The sequence below is a fragment of the Nannospalax galili genome, unplaced genomic scaffold (assembly GCF_000622305.1).
Source record: "Nannospalax galili isolate Female #2095 unplaced genomic scaffold, S.galili_v1.0 scaffold290, whole genome shotgun sequence".
Classification (NCBI taxonomy): Eukaryota; Metazoa; Chordata; class Mammalia; order Rodentia; family Spalacidae; genus Nannospalax; species Nannospalax galili.
In genome coordinates, this window is record NW_008331486.1 from 6,142,296 (window position 1) to 6,155,047 (window position 12,752).

The 12,752-nt window shown below is 42.6% G+C and overlaps 1 protein-coding gene across 4 annotated transcripts in view; it reads right to left on the reverse strand.

The window, feature by feature from the left end:
- Positions 1-12,752, reverse strand: part of Nup214 (nucleoporin 214) — a 96,079-nt gene that overhangs the window by 35,183 nt on the left and 48,144 nt on the right. For all 4 annotated transcript variants that reach the window (XM_029560051.1, XM_008825664.3, XM_008825673.3 and 1 more), the window contains 2 exons: positions 2,284-2,359; positions 936-1,014 (listed from right to left, as the gene is read on the reverse strand). In XM_029560051.1, the coding sequence (XP_029415911.1) occupies positions 936-1,014; positions 2,284-2,359 (155 nt within the window). The remainder of the gene's footprint in view (positions 1-935; positions 1,015-2,283; positions 2,360-12,752) is intronic.

A 12,752-nucleotide genomic window follows, 5' to 3' on the forward strand; every position in this document is an offset into this window, starting at 1 on the left:
CTCTTTAAAAAAAAAAAAAATTAATTAGCAGTCTTCTGAAGTGGAGGGCATAGCCTGTGAGGTGGCTGCAGAAAGAGAACAACAGAGGGGATGTGCTGAGGGGCTTCAAGTCGGCTTAGGCCATGTGCACAGCAGTCAAACTCTTCCAGCTACTGTAAAAATTAACCATTACAAATACATAGGCTTGAGTGAGTGTTGGGCAAGTGTGTAAAGCCAAAAAACCCTGGTATTATTAACTTACCTACTCTGAGATCTTATAACAAACTTGTTTTATTTTCTGTATTTTACTGGCTTTTGAATTGTCACTGTGAAGGGTCTGGAAACGTAGCTCAGCTGAAGAGTGCTTGCCTGGAGTGCACAAAGCCCTGAGTTTGATCCCCAACACTATGTAAAGCCAGGCATGGTGGCACATGCATGGAATGCCAACACTGGGGAGGTGGAGGCAGGAGGACCAGAAGTTCAGGATCTTCCTCAGCTACATGTCAAGTCTGAGGTCATTCTGAGCTACATGCGCCCTAAGAAAGGAGGGAGGGAAGAAAGGGAAGGGAAAGAAGACAAGGGAGAAAGAAGGGGAAAGCAAGAGAAGAAAGAACTCACTGATCACCTGCACTGCTGCCACGAGGCCTGAGCAGCTCTCCCCTTTCAGCAGAGGGACGGAGCGCCACGTTCTACTACCTCCTTTCTAAACTACGACCATGCAGCAAGGCAGGAGAACCTCAAAGGTTTCTCCTACAGCTGAGTTTGAAGTCTTTCAAGTTCAACTCAAAACTACAGAAGCTGTTAGAGGGCTTAACAACTTCCTAGAAATTCCTCATGAGCTGAGGCCTTTCAATATGGCCTCTGTACTTGATTTCTTGTAACTGGCTCTGTGATCAAGAACAATAAACAATAAAATATTAGGTGTTTTGTTCATCTTCATCAGAAAACAAACTGACCAGAAGTTTTATCAGAGGGTGACAAGTGAGAAGACGCTGGTATGGGTCCTGGTAGCTTCAAGGAATTGATGAGTGACCCCTGGAACAGAACACAAGAAAAATGCTTACGTTAAACTAGCTACCCTTAGAATAAAAGAGCAGTAAAAAGGAAACAAAAAAACAAACTAAGCAAGCATAAATACTTTAATTTAGGTTAATAAGGAAGACTGGAAAAAGAAAAAAAATGTTCTAAGTCAATCCCATTAAGAGCACATCACAGTCATCTGCAAGCTACAAGAAGAAGTCACCCACCTGTCTAGCTCGTGACTATTTTCCTGGTGCCTAGCAGTGCTCCACACATAAAAGGCACTTGACTATTTAGAGGAATCAGTGAGCAAATGAGGGAAACGGTTCAGCTCCCAGTGAATTTACAAATGAGTTACAAGCAAAACTATTTGAACTTTTTAATCTGTAGCCAACACCTCTGCCCTCAGTCAGGATTTATGACTTGCTATGTATCTTCATGAACATGAAAACCTCCAGAAGATTTAGATGCTAAAACAGCACCTTCAGTCAAGGCAAACCAAGGATCAGGCCATGGTTGGGGACTCACAACGTTTGGAAGGTTTGGTCTCAAACTCTGATTTCAAACACAATCCAAAGTTACTCATCTCAAAATCCAGGTTCTCTATATAGGAAGTTTCAGAGATGGCTTGACCTTCCTTCTAGCAGTGTCCTAGGCTTTTTATCTTCCCTAATTTTTTCCTCTTATTTTCTTCTGAACTATTTAACTGTTTACAATGCAACCTATTTTTGCAGACTTAAAAAAAAAAATCAGTGAAAAGCCAAAGCTAGACACAATATCACTGAAAATATGCAAACTCTGGAAAGCAGAGACGGCAGAAGAAAATGAGACAATCTACTGACTCAACAGTGCGGGGGGACAGCAAAGGCCAGGACTCAGCTTTAGGCCCAGCTGTCCTAACCAGCCATCAGCTGAGCCCACTAGTCACTTGACCTTGGCTGCTTTATCAGTGGATGCATCAACACCCACTGCACATGGTAGTTATATGGATTAACAGAGAAAATGTTAAGTGAAAGACACCTGCAAATCAAAAGACCTCATCCAAAAGTAAGGCATTAGAATATGGCCTAAGGTTACTAGTGCAGAGTGTCAAATGGCTCACCAAGACAGAATCAGGCCCTGACTGCTGGCCGGCTCAGGTTAATGTCAAGACTAGCATTAATTGTGGGAAACGAGTCACAGAACTCTGTAAAAATTATACTTCATGTAAACAAAGTTGGGATACAAAACAATCTTCAGTTACAAAGACAAACATTACATGGCTGTAAAGTAAAAGTAAGTTACCTGCTTGGCTTGGCTGGCAGCCACCGGGGCTAACACTGCATGGGGTGTTTTGGCTGTTGAGAACGGCACGGAAGAACTGCAAGACACACAGAGTATTTGCTCAGCGAGAGACAGGACTGAGGGGACCACATTCATCCTTAAGCCAACTTTCTATCCAACGGCAAAAGTAATTTGGGGCAGAATACAGATGTCTGGGACCCCAATCAAACTTACCAGACATTCTGTTAAGGAGGAACTGTTTGAAATGAGATTTGGGTTTTTAGCATAAAATTCAAAGCAGTGACCCTGAAACTCTTTTCCTTTCCTGCAATTCTATGAAAATAATTTGGAACCACTTGAAACTAGATGTTGTTCCTATGTGGGGTGTAAGCTTTTTCCCTTCCCGCCTCCCTCAATTCTTGTACCATGTGGGGAAGTACTGATTCTCTTTCTCAAGCCTGCACGCACAGCAGCTATGCATGGACCCCACAGGGTCTGTTCCAGTTCCACCCTGCTTCTTGGCTACTGGATGAAAGTATACACTAATTTTCTTTTAATAAATTATTATTTTTAAAATTTTATTATTTTTATTTTATGTGTATTGCCTACATGTAAGTAAGTGCACCAGTGTCGTGCAATGCCTGTGGAGGTCAGAAGAGGCTGTTGGATCCCCTGGGACTGGAGTTATGGACAGCTGTTAGCTGCCATGTGGGTGCTGGGATTCGAACCCCAGGTCTTCTGCAAGAACAATCAGTGCTCGTAACCACTGAGCCATCTCTCCAGCCCCGAAAGTATACCCTGATTTTCAAACAGACTTCTTACCATTGTTTGTTAACCTTAAATACTGTATGCAGCAAACCTTTACCTTGCTGACTACTTGGTGTTAACATCTGGGAAATCATCTGATAATGCAACTGCAGACAAAAGTTCTTGGCTCCTGGGGTAATTTTTCAACTCACCTGTCCTCAGCCTAAAGCTACTATGACCGGAATGGATAAAGTAATTGTAGTTTTGAGATCCGGCTTTATGTTTTTAGAATTTGTTCCAAGTCGGGGGAGGATTATGAATTTTTGCAACAAAAATTAACTTGAAAGAGGAAAGTAAGTCCATGGCTCACTGAGGACAGTTACCAAACAACTTAGTCCTTACAGCTCATTGGATTCTCTGTTGAAATAACCTAGGAACTTTCGAGACTTTATTAGATTGAAAGAAAATAAAAAAGCAGACTCATTCTCAAGGAAACAAAACCCCCATGACGACTCTGCTGGAGCAGAAGAAGCTGCACACGTGCCACAAGCTGTCCCACTGTGCAGCCCTCAGGCTGTGCTGCCCTGACTCTGCCAGCGGAGAGAAGGAATGTGCGTGTGAGACTGCTGGGACCAACAGACGTGCTGACAGAAATGGTCTGAGCTCATGAGAATAACAAGGGGAATGAAACTTTTCTGTGTGAATCTGGAAATGAAGATAAAAACAGCAATTCACCACATCTTGGAAAACATTTTTGTACCCCAAATTTAGTTACAACATGATAGCAAATTAAGTCATATAAGCATTAGACTGAATACAATCGTTGTTCTATTTACTTGTGATAATGCTACATATCTCCAGGGTATCTTAAATCCCCAAACACACAAAATCGAGATTCACTGTACCAACACACCATGCCACGTGACACCCCTGCAGAGAAATGCTGTTGGCACAACCAGGTAATAAGAAACCTATGAATAAATCAGCTCCAAGAAACCTCTACTGTGACTCAAAGGGGAAACATCAAATGACAGCGTACTCCCAAAGAAATGTGCTCAAAGGCTTGTGTGCGATCATGGGCCAAAACAACGGGAGTCAACAGGTAGAAGTGTTTATGGCAACATCTAGGAAAGCCACATTCAGAACTGCCCAATTTCTTCCAGCAAGAGGGGTCTGAAATTGATCTGAAATTCACAGGACAAGCAGAAAATGGTACAATGAAAAAGCAGCAGTCATGAAGTTGTGAAGCGTGGCCCTTCTGAGGTTCCATCCTTCCAGTGCTGCCAAAGGGGGTCACCCTCCCTTTCTTTACCTACTTCAGCATTTTCAAAGGTCTAAACGCTGAGATCCAGCTATGCGTTTTATGGTGAACCTTAGCTATTATCACATAGCTTTATTAAGTATTCATATGTGACAAGGTGGAACTAAACTATGTGAAGTACTAAAATGATCACTTAGCGAACAGTGAATTATTGCTATTCATTTGAAAGTGAAACAAGAAATAGAGGACAGCTTCTCAAGAAAAACCAGAACAACACAGCCTAACAGAAATAGAAAATATGGAAAATGGTCTTTCTACTTCTGTTTAAGAAAACAAAAGTTACTGGTTCTCTTCTGGTTCCTGCAGTCCATCCATGGAGATAGCGAGCCCAGGTCTGATTCCCAGCACCCACATGGTAGCTAACAACCATCCTAACTCCAGTTCTAGGGGATCTGATGCCCTCTTCTGACCTCCATGGGCATTGCACAACAGAGGTGCATTTACAATGCAGGTAATATATCATACATGAAAAATAAAAATAAATTTTAAAAAAAAAGGGAAAAAAAAGCCGGGCATGGCAGTGTACGCCTCTAATCCCAGCACCCAGGAGGCAGAGGCAGGCAGATCTCTGTGAGTTCAAGGCCATCCTGGTCTACATAGTGAGTTCCAGGAGAGCTGGGGCTACAGGGAGACCCTGTCTCAAAAAAAAAAAAAAGACACAACATTATCCAAAAGTCTCTTCAATCAAACTGCAGCTTCTGCATCAATATCTAGAGATTAAAAACTGTAAGTCAGAACTGTATTAAAGCTTTGAAAAGACTGAAAATAGGAATCTGTAAGAACCCTGATGACATGGAAAGTGACACAATGAAGGTGAAGAGGAATACAAAACAGCACGGATATAAAACTTCCTGAAAAAGCTAATTTCCATAGGGAAAACCCCCCATGCCAATGGTGACTATATATTTGCAATATGAACCAAGATGACTTTAATTTTGTTCTCTTCAGCTGTTTTTTTTAAAAATAAAGTCTCTAATGGAGATTTGTAATATGAAAAGTATAAGGACTAAAGAATTTTTTTGGTTTTGATTCAGCACTACAGTTGCTATTTTTAAAAAGTGGAACATTGTTAAATCAATGAAGAAAAAAAACCAAGTTGACCCAAAATTCTTTACCCACTGAAAGTATCTTTCAAAAATAAGGTTAAAAAATCCTTACACAGATAGACAAAACTTAAAAGAATTCACATCTTTACCTCATAAAATACCAATGGAAGTCCTCTGAGTGTAGGGAGAGTGGTACTGGCTGGGACTTAGGACTACGCAAAGGAAACACACAATGGAAACCAACTCTAGGCAGCCGCATACAGATGCTTCCATCTAAGTCCACTGAAAAGACAGCTGGCTGCTTAGCCCACGCGCTGTAGGGCGTAGGACGTAGCAGAGACAAACGTGTGGCAAGAGCACAAAGGAGAGGCAAGGGGGACAGAAGACTGCTGTGTTGCACTGTTCCCCCAGTGCAGCACTGCTGAAGACTGACTCTGAGGTGTGAGAGCACAAAGGAGAGGCAAGGGGGACAGAAGACTGCTGTGTTGCACTGTTCCCCCAGTGCAGCACTGCTGAAGACAGACTCTGAGGTGTGAGAGCACAAAGGAGAGGCAAGGGGGACAGAAGACTGTGCTGTGTTGCACTGTTCCCCCAGTGCAGCACTGCTGAAGACAGACTCTGAGGTGTGAGAGCACAAAGGAGAGGCAAGGGGGACAGAAGACTGCTGTGTTGCACTGTTCCCCCAGTGCAGCACTGCTGAAGACAGACTCTGAGGTGTGAGAGCACAAAGGAGAGGCAAGGGGGACAGAAGACTGTGCTGTGTTGCACTGTTCCCCCAGTGCAGCACTGCTGAAGACAGACTCTGAGGTGTGAGAGCACAAAGGAGAGGCAAGGGGGACAGAAGACTGTGCTGTGTTGCACTGTTCCCCCAGTGCAGCACTGCTGAAGACAGACTCTGAGGTGTGAGAGCTCTCATCTATACAGCTTGACACAACCTTTTTTATTTTTTTTTAATATTTTATTATTTTTATTTTATGTGTATGAGTATACATTGCCTGTATGCATGTGAGTGCACCCGTCATGCAATACCGCAGAGCTCAGAAGAGGGCTTCGGATTCCCATGGAACTGGAGTTAACAACGGTTTGTAGCCACCATGTGGGTGCTGGGAATAGAACTCAGGTCCTCTGCAAGAGCAGTCAGTCCTCTTAACTGCTGAGCCATCTCTCCAGCCCCCCAAAATCATAAACAAAATATTTTTAAAAAGGAAAGCAGATAGATGTGCTGGCGTATGCCTTTGATTCCAGTACTTGGGAGGCAGAGGTTGAGATCTAGGATAGCCTGGTCTACATACTGAGTTCCAGGTCAGCTGGGGCTCAGGGAGACTCAGTATCAAAAAACCCCCAAAACAATCAACCAACGAACCATACCAAAAAACAAACCCACAAACACAAACCATCCCCAAACCGAACCAAAGGAAAGCAAAGACCTACTGTATACTGTCTACAGGAAAAGTTTTTAAAAGTTACTTTAAATTGTAATAAAATAAAAATAAATTTAGTGTCTAAGAATTTACTTTTGAAAAGTCATGACAGCAGTCACAAGTAGACTCTTCAGAAAACTTCTGAACATGGAAGCATTCTGGGAAACCTGGGACACCATCGAAGGAGGGTCAGCTTAGAAAGCCTAGGACTGAGCAAGAAGCACGAAGATCTGAGTGGTTCAGAGGAGGTGCTACTGAAGAAAAGAGTCTAAGTGCTAAGTGTGGGAAGGACGGCCAGGTGGAGCTGTGGAAGAGAAACAGAACACAACCGAGAAAAGCAGAGCAAACGCACACAAGTCCCACCTTGTGAGTACAACATAAGATTTATACCAAGGCTTCAACCCAGTAACCACAAAATCAAATCTGGAAAACACAAGAGCAAATGCAAGCTGGACTAGAGGTGCTCACAGGAGCACCAGGGCAGGTTCAAGGTGACCTGGGCTGCAAGGCCAGTTCCAGGCCAGCCGGGGCTTATAGCTACTGTCTCAGAAGGAAAAGAGGAAGAAAAAGGAGAGGGAAAGAAAAGCAACGCAGAAGGTTGACCTTCCCTGTCGTCCCCCGACCCCCACGGCCAAGTCTCACTATGTAGGGGCTCACCAGGGTTCGCAATCTCTACAGCCAGCCTCTCAGTGTCCTGTGGCTATGTTTCAGCAGAAATTTGAGGAACAAGAAAATAAACTAGCTAATCTGTTTCAGTAAAAGGTTTCTCAACAATATGGAAAACTGAAAACAGTTAGGCATATGGAGCAGTGCTTAGAGTTTGGAGGATCTGGGGAAGAGTAACAATAATCAGTTCACTGGCCCACAAAGTGAACAAGAAATGACTGTTACAAAGAAGAATCATGATAAAACTGTAAAAAATTCCAAACTGGTAAGATGTGACCTTGTGGAAGCACAAATATTTTACCTGCTGAAATGTGTGACAATTAAACGTTTAACATCTCCTTTCATGAAACAGCAAGCAGCGAGTAAGTGTCGGAAAGTCTCGTCAATCCTTGTTTTCTAAATGACTTTTTGAAAAAGACCTTGACCCCACACAACATGACATGAATATGACATTAGCAAGTCTTTAAAGTCATTTAGAAATCCTGGTTTAAATGATGCATCTTTAATCATAAGCTTGTTAAGTGTGGCCCTCTCTTCTTATTAACTTCTAAATAAAATCTAAACAGCTATGTGAACACTAGCCATGCCTATGCACTCAACTCTCTACTCCGTAGTTATAATAGTGAATTTTTCTGTTAATGAACTCTCATCAATAAAAGGAACTATTTTGAAGGGTATGGTCCAGTAGTATCAAGTCTATTTACATTATTGTGCTATAAGAAACCCACTTTATAGCACATCTAGGATGCAACCTCATACCTAAGGCTCAGAGAACACACAGAGAACAAGGGATGAAGAGAACACTAATGCATCTTTCAATTCTCAACAATGAAGCTCTCCCATCTAACAAGAGGGTGAGGAACACAAAAGATCACAAATGGCCAAAACCTAGAGAATTAAGAGTCTACAGAGTGTGGGTTCTTGGACAGGACTCCTTTATTAAAATCCACCCACCCAGGGCTCAGGGACCACTGTAGAAGAGGGGGCAGAAGGATTTTAAGAGCCAGGGAAGAGGTGCATGGCCATATGGAAATAGAGTCCTACCTAAGAACTTATAGCAATGTTGTCAAGCATGCACCAAGACCCATGCAAACTCAAGCAGACAAAAACTCAGCACAGAATTGTGGAAATGGACAGAAGGTCCCAATCTTGGTTGAAGAGTTATTGGCAGCTGATTACTGCTGGGTGAAGAAGAGCTGACCTTCTTAACAGGCGGGATTCTAGATAGGCTGAATAGATCTCAGTGGATGAACTTGCACCGAGGGGCATCTGGGGACACTAACTTTACATGACAGGCCTTAACACAAATGACAGAATGTATGAAAATTCCAGTGGGGTGGCTATGGACGGGGGCCAATGGGGAAGGGGCAAAAAGATGATTAAGGTGTTCTGTATGAAATACATAAAAATTCCGTAAAAAAATTAAAAGGAACCCACTTTAAATACAAAGACTCAAAATAAATTCAATATAAAAGGGTAGAGAAAGAGATACCACGCTAACAGCAAATGAAAGTAGAAGGGATGTGAATTTTGAAGAAAACAGTTTTGAGCAACCATCTTACTAGGGATAAAGAGGGTCTCTTTTTTTGGGGGGTCCTTTTTGAGACAGGGTCTCCCTGTAGACCCAGCTGGCTTTGAACTCACAGAGATCTGCCTGTGTCTGCCTCCCAAGTGCTAGGATTAAAGGCATGCACCACCACACCCAGCTAAAGAGGGTTATTTGTAATAACTAGGTCAATTCATCAATGACTACAGGAATCCTAAATGCTTATATAACTAAGGACACAACTCCAACACATAGGAAATGAAAGCCAACCTAACAGTAGAGAAAACAGGCAACTCCCAGCTACAGCCGAAAATGCCCACAGCACTTCTCTCACTACCTGACAGAACAGATGTGAAGAACGCAGAAGACTCAGAGATCACAAGGTCCCTTAACCTTGTTAATGCTTCCAGAACACTCCAGAGTTGGGGACAGAGCTCAGTAGAATGCTTTTCCCATGCATGGGGCCCAAGGTTCAATTCTCAAATTAAAAAAAAAGTGCCAATACTCCAAATACCACCAGAACACACACGTGTTCTCTGACTCGTGAATACGGTTCATTAACCAAGGTGACTGACATCCTAGTAAAGAAGTTGCAATCTCAAGCCCAGATGGCTCCACTAGTGAATCCTACCAAATATTTAAGGTTGAAATAATACTCAATCTACAGGAGCTTTTCCAGGAAATTTAGCAAAAGAAGGAACACTTTCCAACTCTTAGAACAGCATCATCCTGGGTTGGGGATACAGTCATTTGATAGAGTGCATTCCTATCAGCACAAAGTCCTGGGTTTGATTCCCAGCACCACATAAACTAGGTGTGGCAGGACTCTTCTGTGATCCCAGCACTTGAGAGGTAGAGGCATCAGGAGGACCAGAAGTTCAAGGTCATCCTTGGATACATAATGAATCAAGGCTAACCTGGACTGTGCGACCTTGTCTGACAGAAAGAATGGGGGGAGACAGGGGGAGGGGAGAGAGATTAACCTAACACCAGAACAAACCATAGATTAATATGCCTCATTACAATAGATGCAGAAATTTTTAAAATTTAGCAAACTGAATCCAATCATGTATTAAAAGGGTGATTGGTCACAACAAAGATTGGATTAATGTTCAAAACCAATGAATGGCAAGAATGGCAAAATACTTAACTGGATAAAGAAGAGTCTTTCAACAGTGCTGCGGGAACAGGCAGACATTTACATTCAGAAGATGGAGTAGAACCCGACCTCACAACATTACAGAAATAAACTCCAAAGGAATCACAGACCAAAGCATAAGAGCAAAAGCTTTAAAACCCTTAAAAAAAATACAGGTGTCAAACATAGGGCCTTGGATTGGGTGACTGGTTCTTAATTATGATACTCAAAGAGGAACAAAAGAGAAAATACACCAGCGTTCACTAAGATGAAAAATCTGTGTGTCAAAGAATGTAAGAAAGTTTGAAAAATAACCCCAAAAAGGGAGCAAATACTTATAAATCATATATCTGAGAACAGGCTGGAATTAAAATTATATAAAGAATATTATAATTCAACAATGAAGAGAAAAAATAACCTAATTAAAATAGACTAAAGACCTCGGCTGGGCGTGGTGGCACACACCTTTAATCCCAGCACTCAGGAGGCAGAGGCAGGCAGATCTCTGTGAGTTCAAGGCCAGCCTGGTCTACACAGTGAGTTCCAGGACAGCTGGGGCTACAGGGAGACCCTGTCTCAAAAAGACCGAAAAACAAACAAACAAACAAAAAACCCCAAAACCCAAAATATGGAATTATTCTGCAGTCCTGGAATTCCATTTCCAAATGTATTGGGAATGGCCCAATTGGGTAAGTGCTTGCTTTGCAAGCACAAGGATCTGAATTTGATCCTCAGAATGCAAAGTGAAAATGCCAAGCATGGTAGTACAGGCTTGGAATCCCAGTGCTGTGGAGGCAGAGATGAGAGGATTCCCTAGGGCTCACTGGCCAGTTCACCCTAATTGATGAGCTCCAGGCCAATTAGAGACCTTTTCTCAAGGGAAGTGGATGTCATTTCTGAGGATAAACACCTGAGGTTGTTCTCTAGCTTCCACATGTATCACTATATGGTGTACCTGCACACACATGAAAAGGTACATGTACGCACATACATTTTACAGAAAACAAACTCAGATGGTGTCTATAATGCATTTCCTGAGCTGACCTCCCATTGGCCCCTATCCCATGGGCTCCACTTACTCTGCTCTGGCTACCAGAAGTCTCCTGGCTCCACAGAAACCACCTGACATGTTCCTGCCATACAGTCCTGTGCTTGGAACCCTCTCCTGCTATTCCTGGGAACTGCTCCTTGGCTGTTCAGTCTTCACTCCTATGCGACCTTCCTGAGGAGATCTTCTCTCCCTTCCCTACTATGCCATCATGCCTATTTTCATCTAACATACTGCATACTTTACTTATTTTGCTTATTGTTTATGACCATGATTGAGTTGTTTGGTCTGTTTTGTTAACTACATTATCTCTAGCATCAAGCACACATGTATTGGCATACAGTAAATGTTTAAGAGTATGTCAAAGAAGGGGCTGGAGAGATGGCTCAGTGGTTAAGAGCACTGGCAGCCCTTGCAGAGGACCCAGGTTCAGTTCGCAGCACCCTCCAGTTTCAGAGGATCCGATGCCTCTTCTGGCCTCCATGGGCATAGCATGACATGGGTATACTTACATACATGTAGGCAATATATTCATACACATAAAATATAACTTTAAAAAAAATGTTAAAAAAATATGTCAAAAAAGCCCAGCATGGTGGCACATATCTTTAATCTTAGCACTCAGGAAGCAGAGGCTGACACACCTCTGTGAATTCCAGGCCAGTCAGAGCTGTACAGTGAGACCCTCAAAAAGAGTACACTAAAGATCTGGTGTTGCAGGGGCTGGAGAGACAGCACAGCGGTTAAGAACACTGGCTGTTCTTGCAGAAGTCTGAGTCTCTTCTGTCCTCCGTGGGCATTGCACGACACGGGTGAACTTACCCACATGTAGGCAATACCTGCATACACATAAAAAAATAAAAATAATAAATAAAATATATATTAAAAAAAAAAAAAGATCTCAGCCAGGCGTGGTGGCACATGCCTTTAATCTTTAATCCCAGCACTCGGGAGGCAGAGGCAGGTGGATCCTTGTGAGTTCAAGGCCAGCCTGGTCTACATAGTGAGTTCAGGTCAGCTGGGACTACAGGGAGACCCTGTCTCAAAAAAATGAAAAAAAAAAAAAAAAAAAAGATCTGGTGTTGCAGCTCAGTTGATAGAGTACTATCAGGCACAAAGTCTGGGTCCAATCCTCAGCAGGCAGGATAGAGCACGCCTATACTCCCAGCAGTAGAAAGGCAGAGGCAGGAAGATCATTTAAGTTCTAGACCATACTTGGCTACAAAGCAAATATGAGACCCTGTCTCAAGCAAACCAACCAAACAAACAAAACCAACAAAGAATTCATTGAAAGAACTTAAAGCAATGATATATCTGGTGTCTTTTGGTAAAAATCAAACCCCTACTTTAATCCCAGCACTTGGGAGGCAGAGGTAGGCAGATCGCTGTGAGTTCAAGGCCAGCCTGGTCTACCTAGAGAGTTCCAGGTCAGCTGGAGCTACTACAGGGAGACCATGTCTCAAAGAGATAAAAGCCAAAAAAAAAAAATAAATAAATAAAAAAAATAAAACCCCTAAATCAAAATCCCACCACTTTTTTGACCCACTTACTTGATTT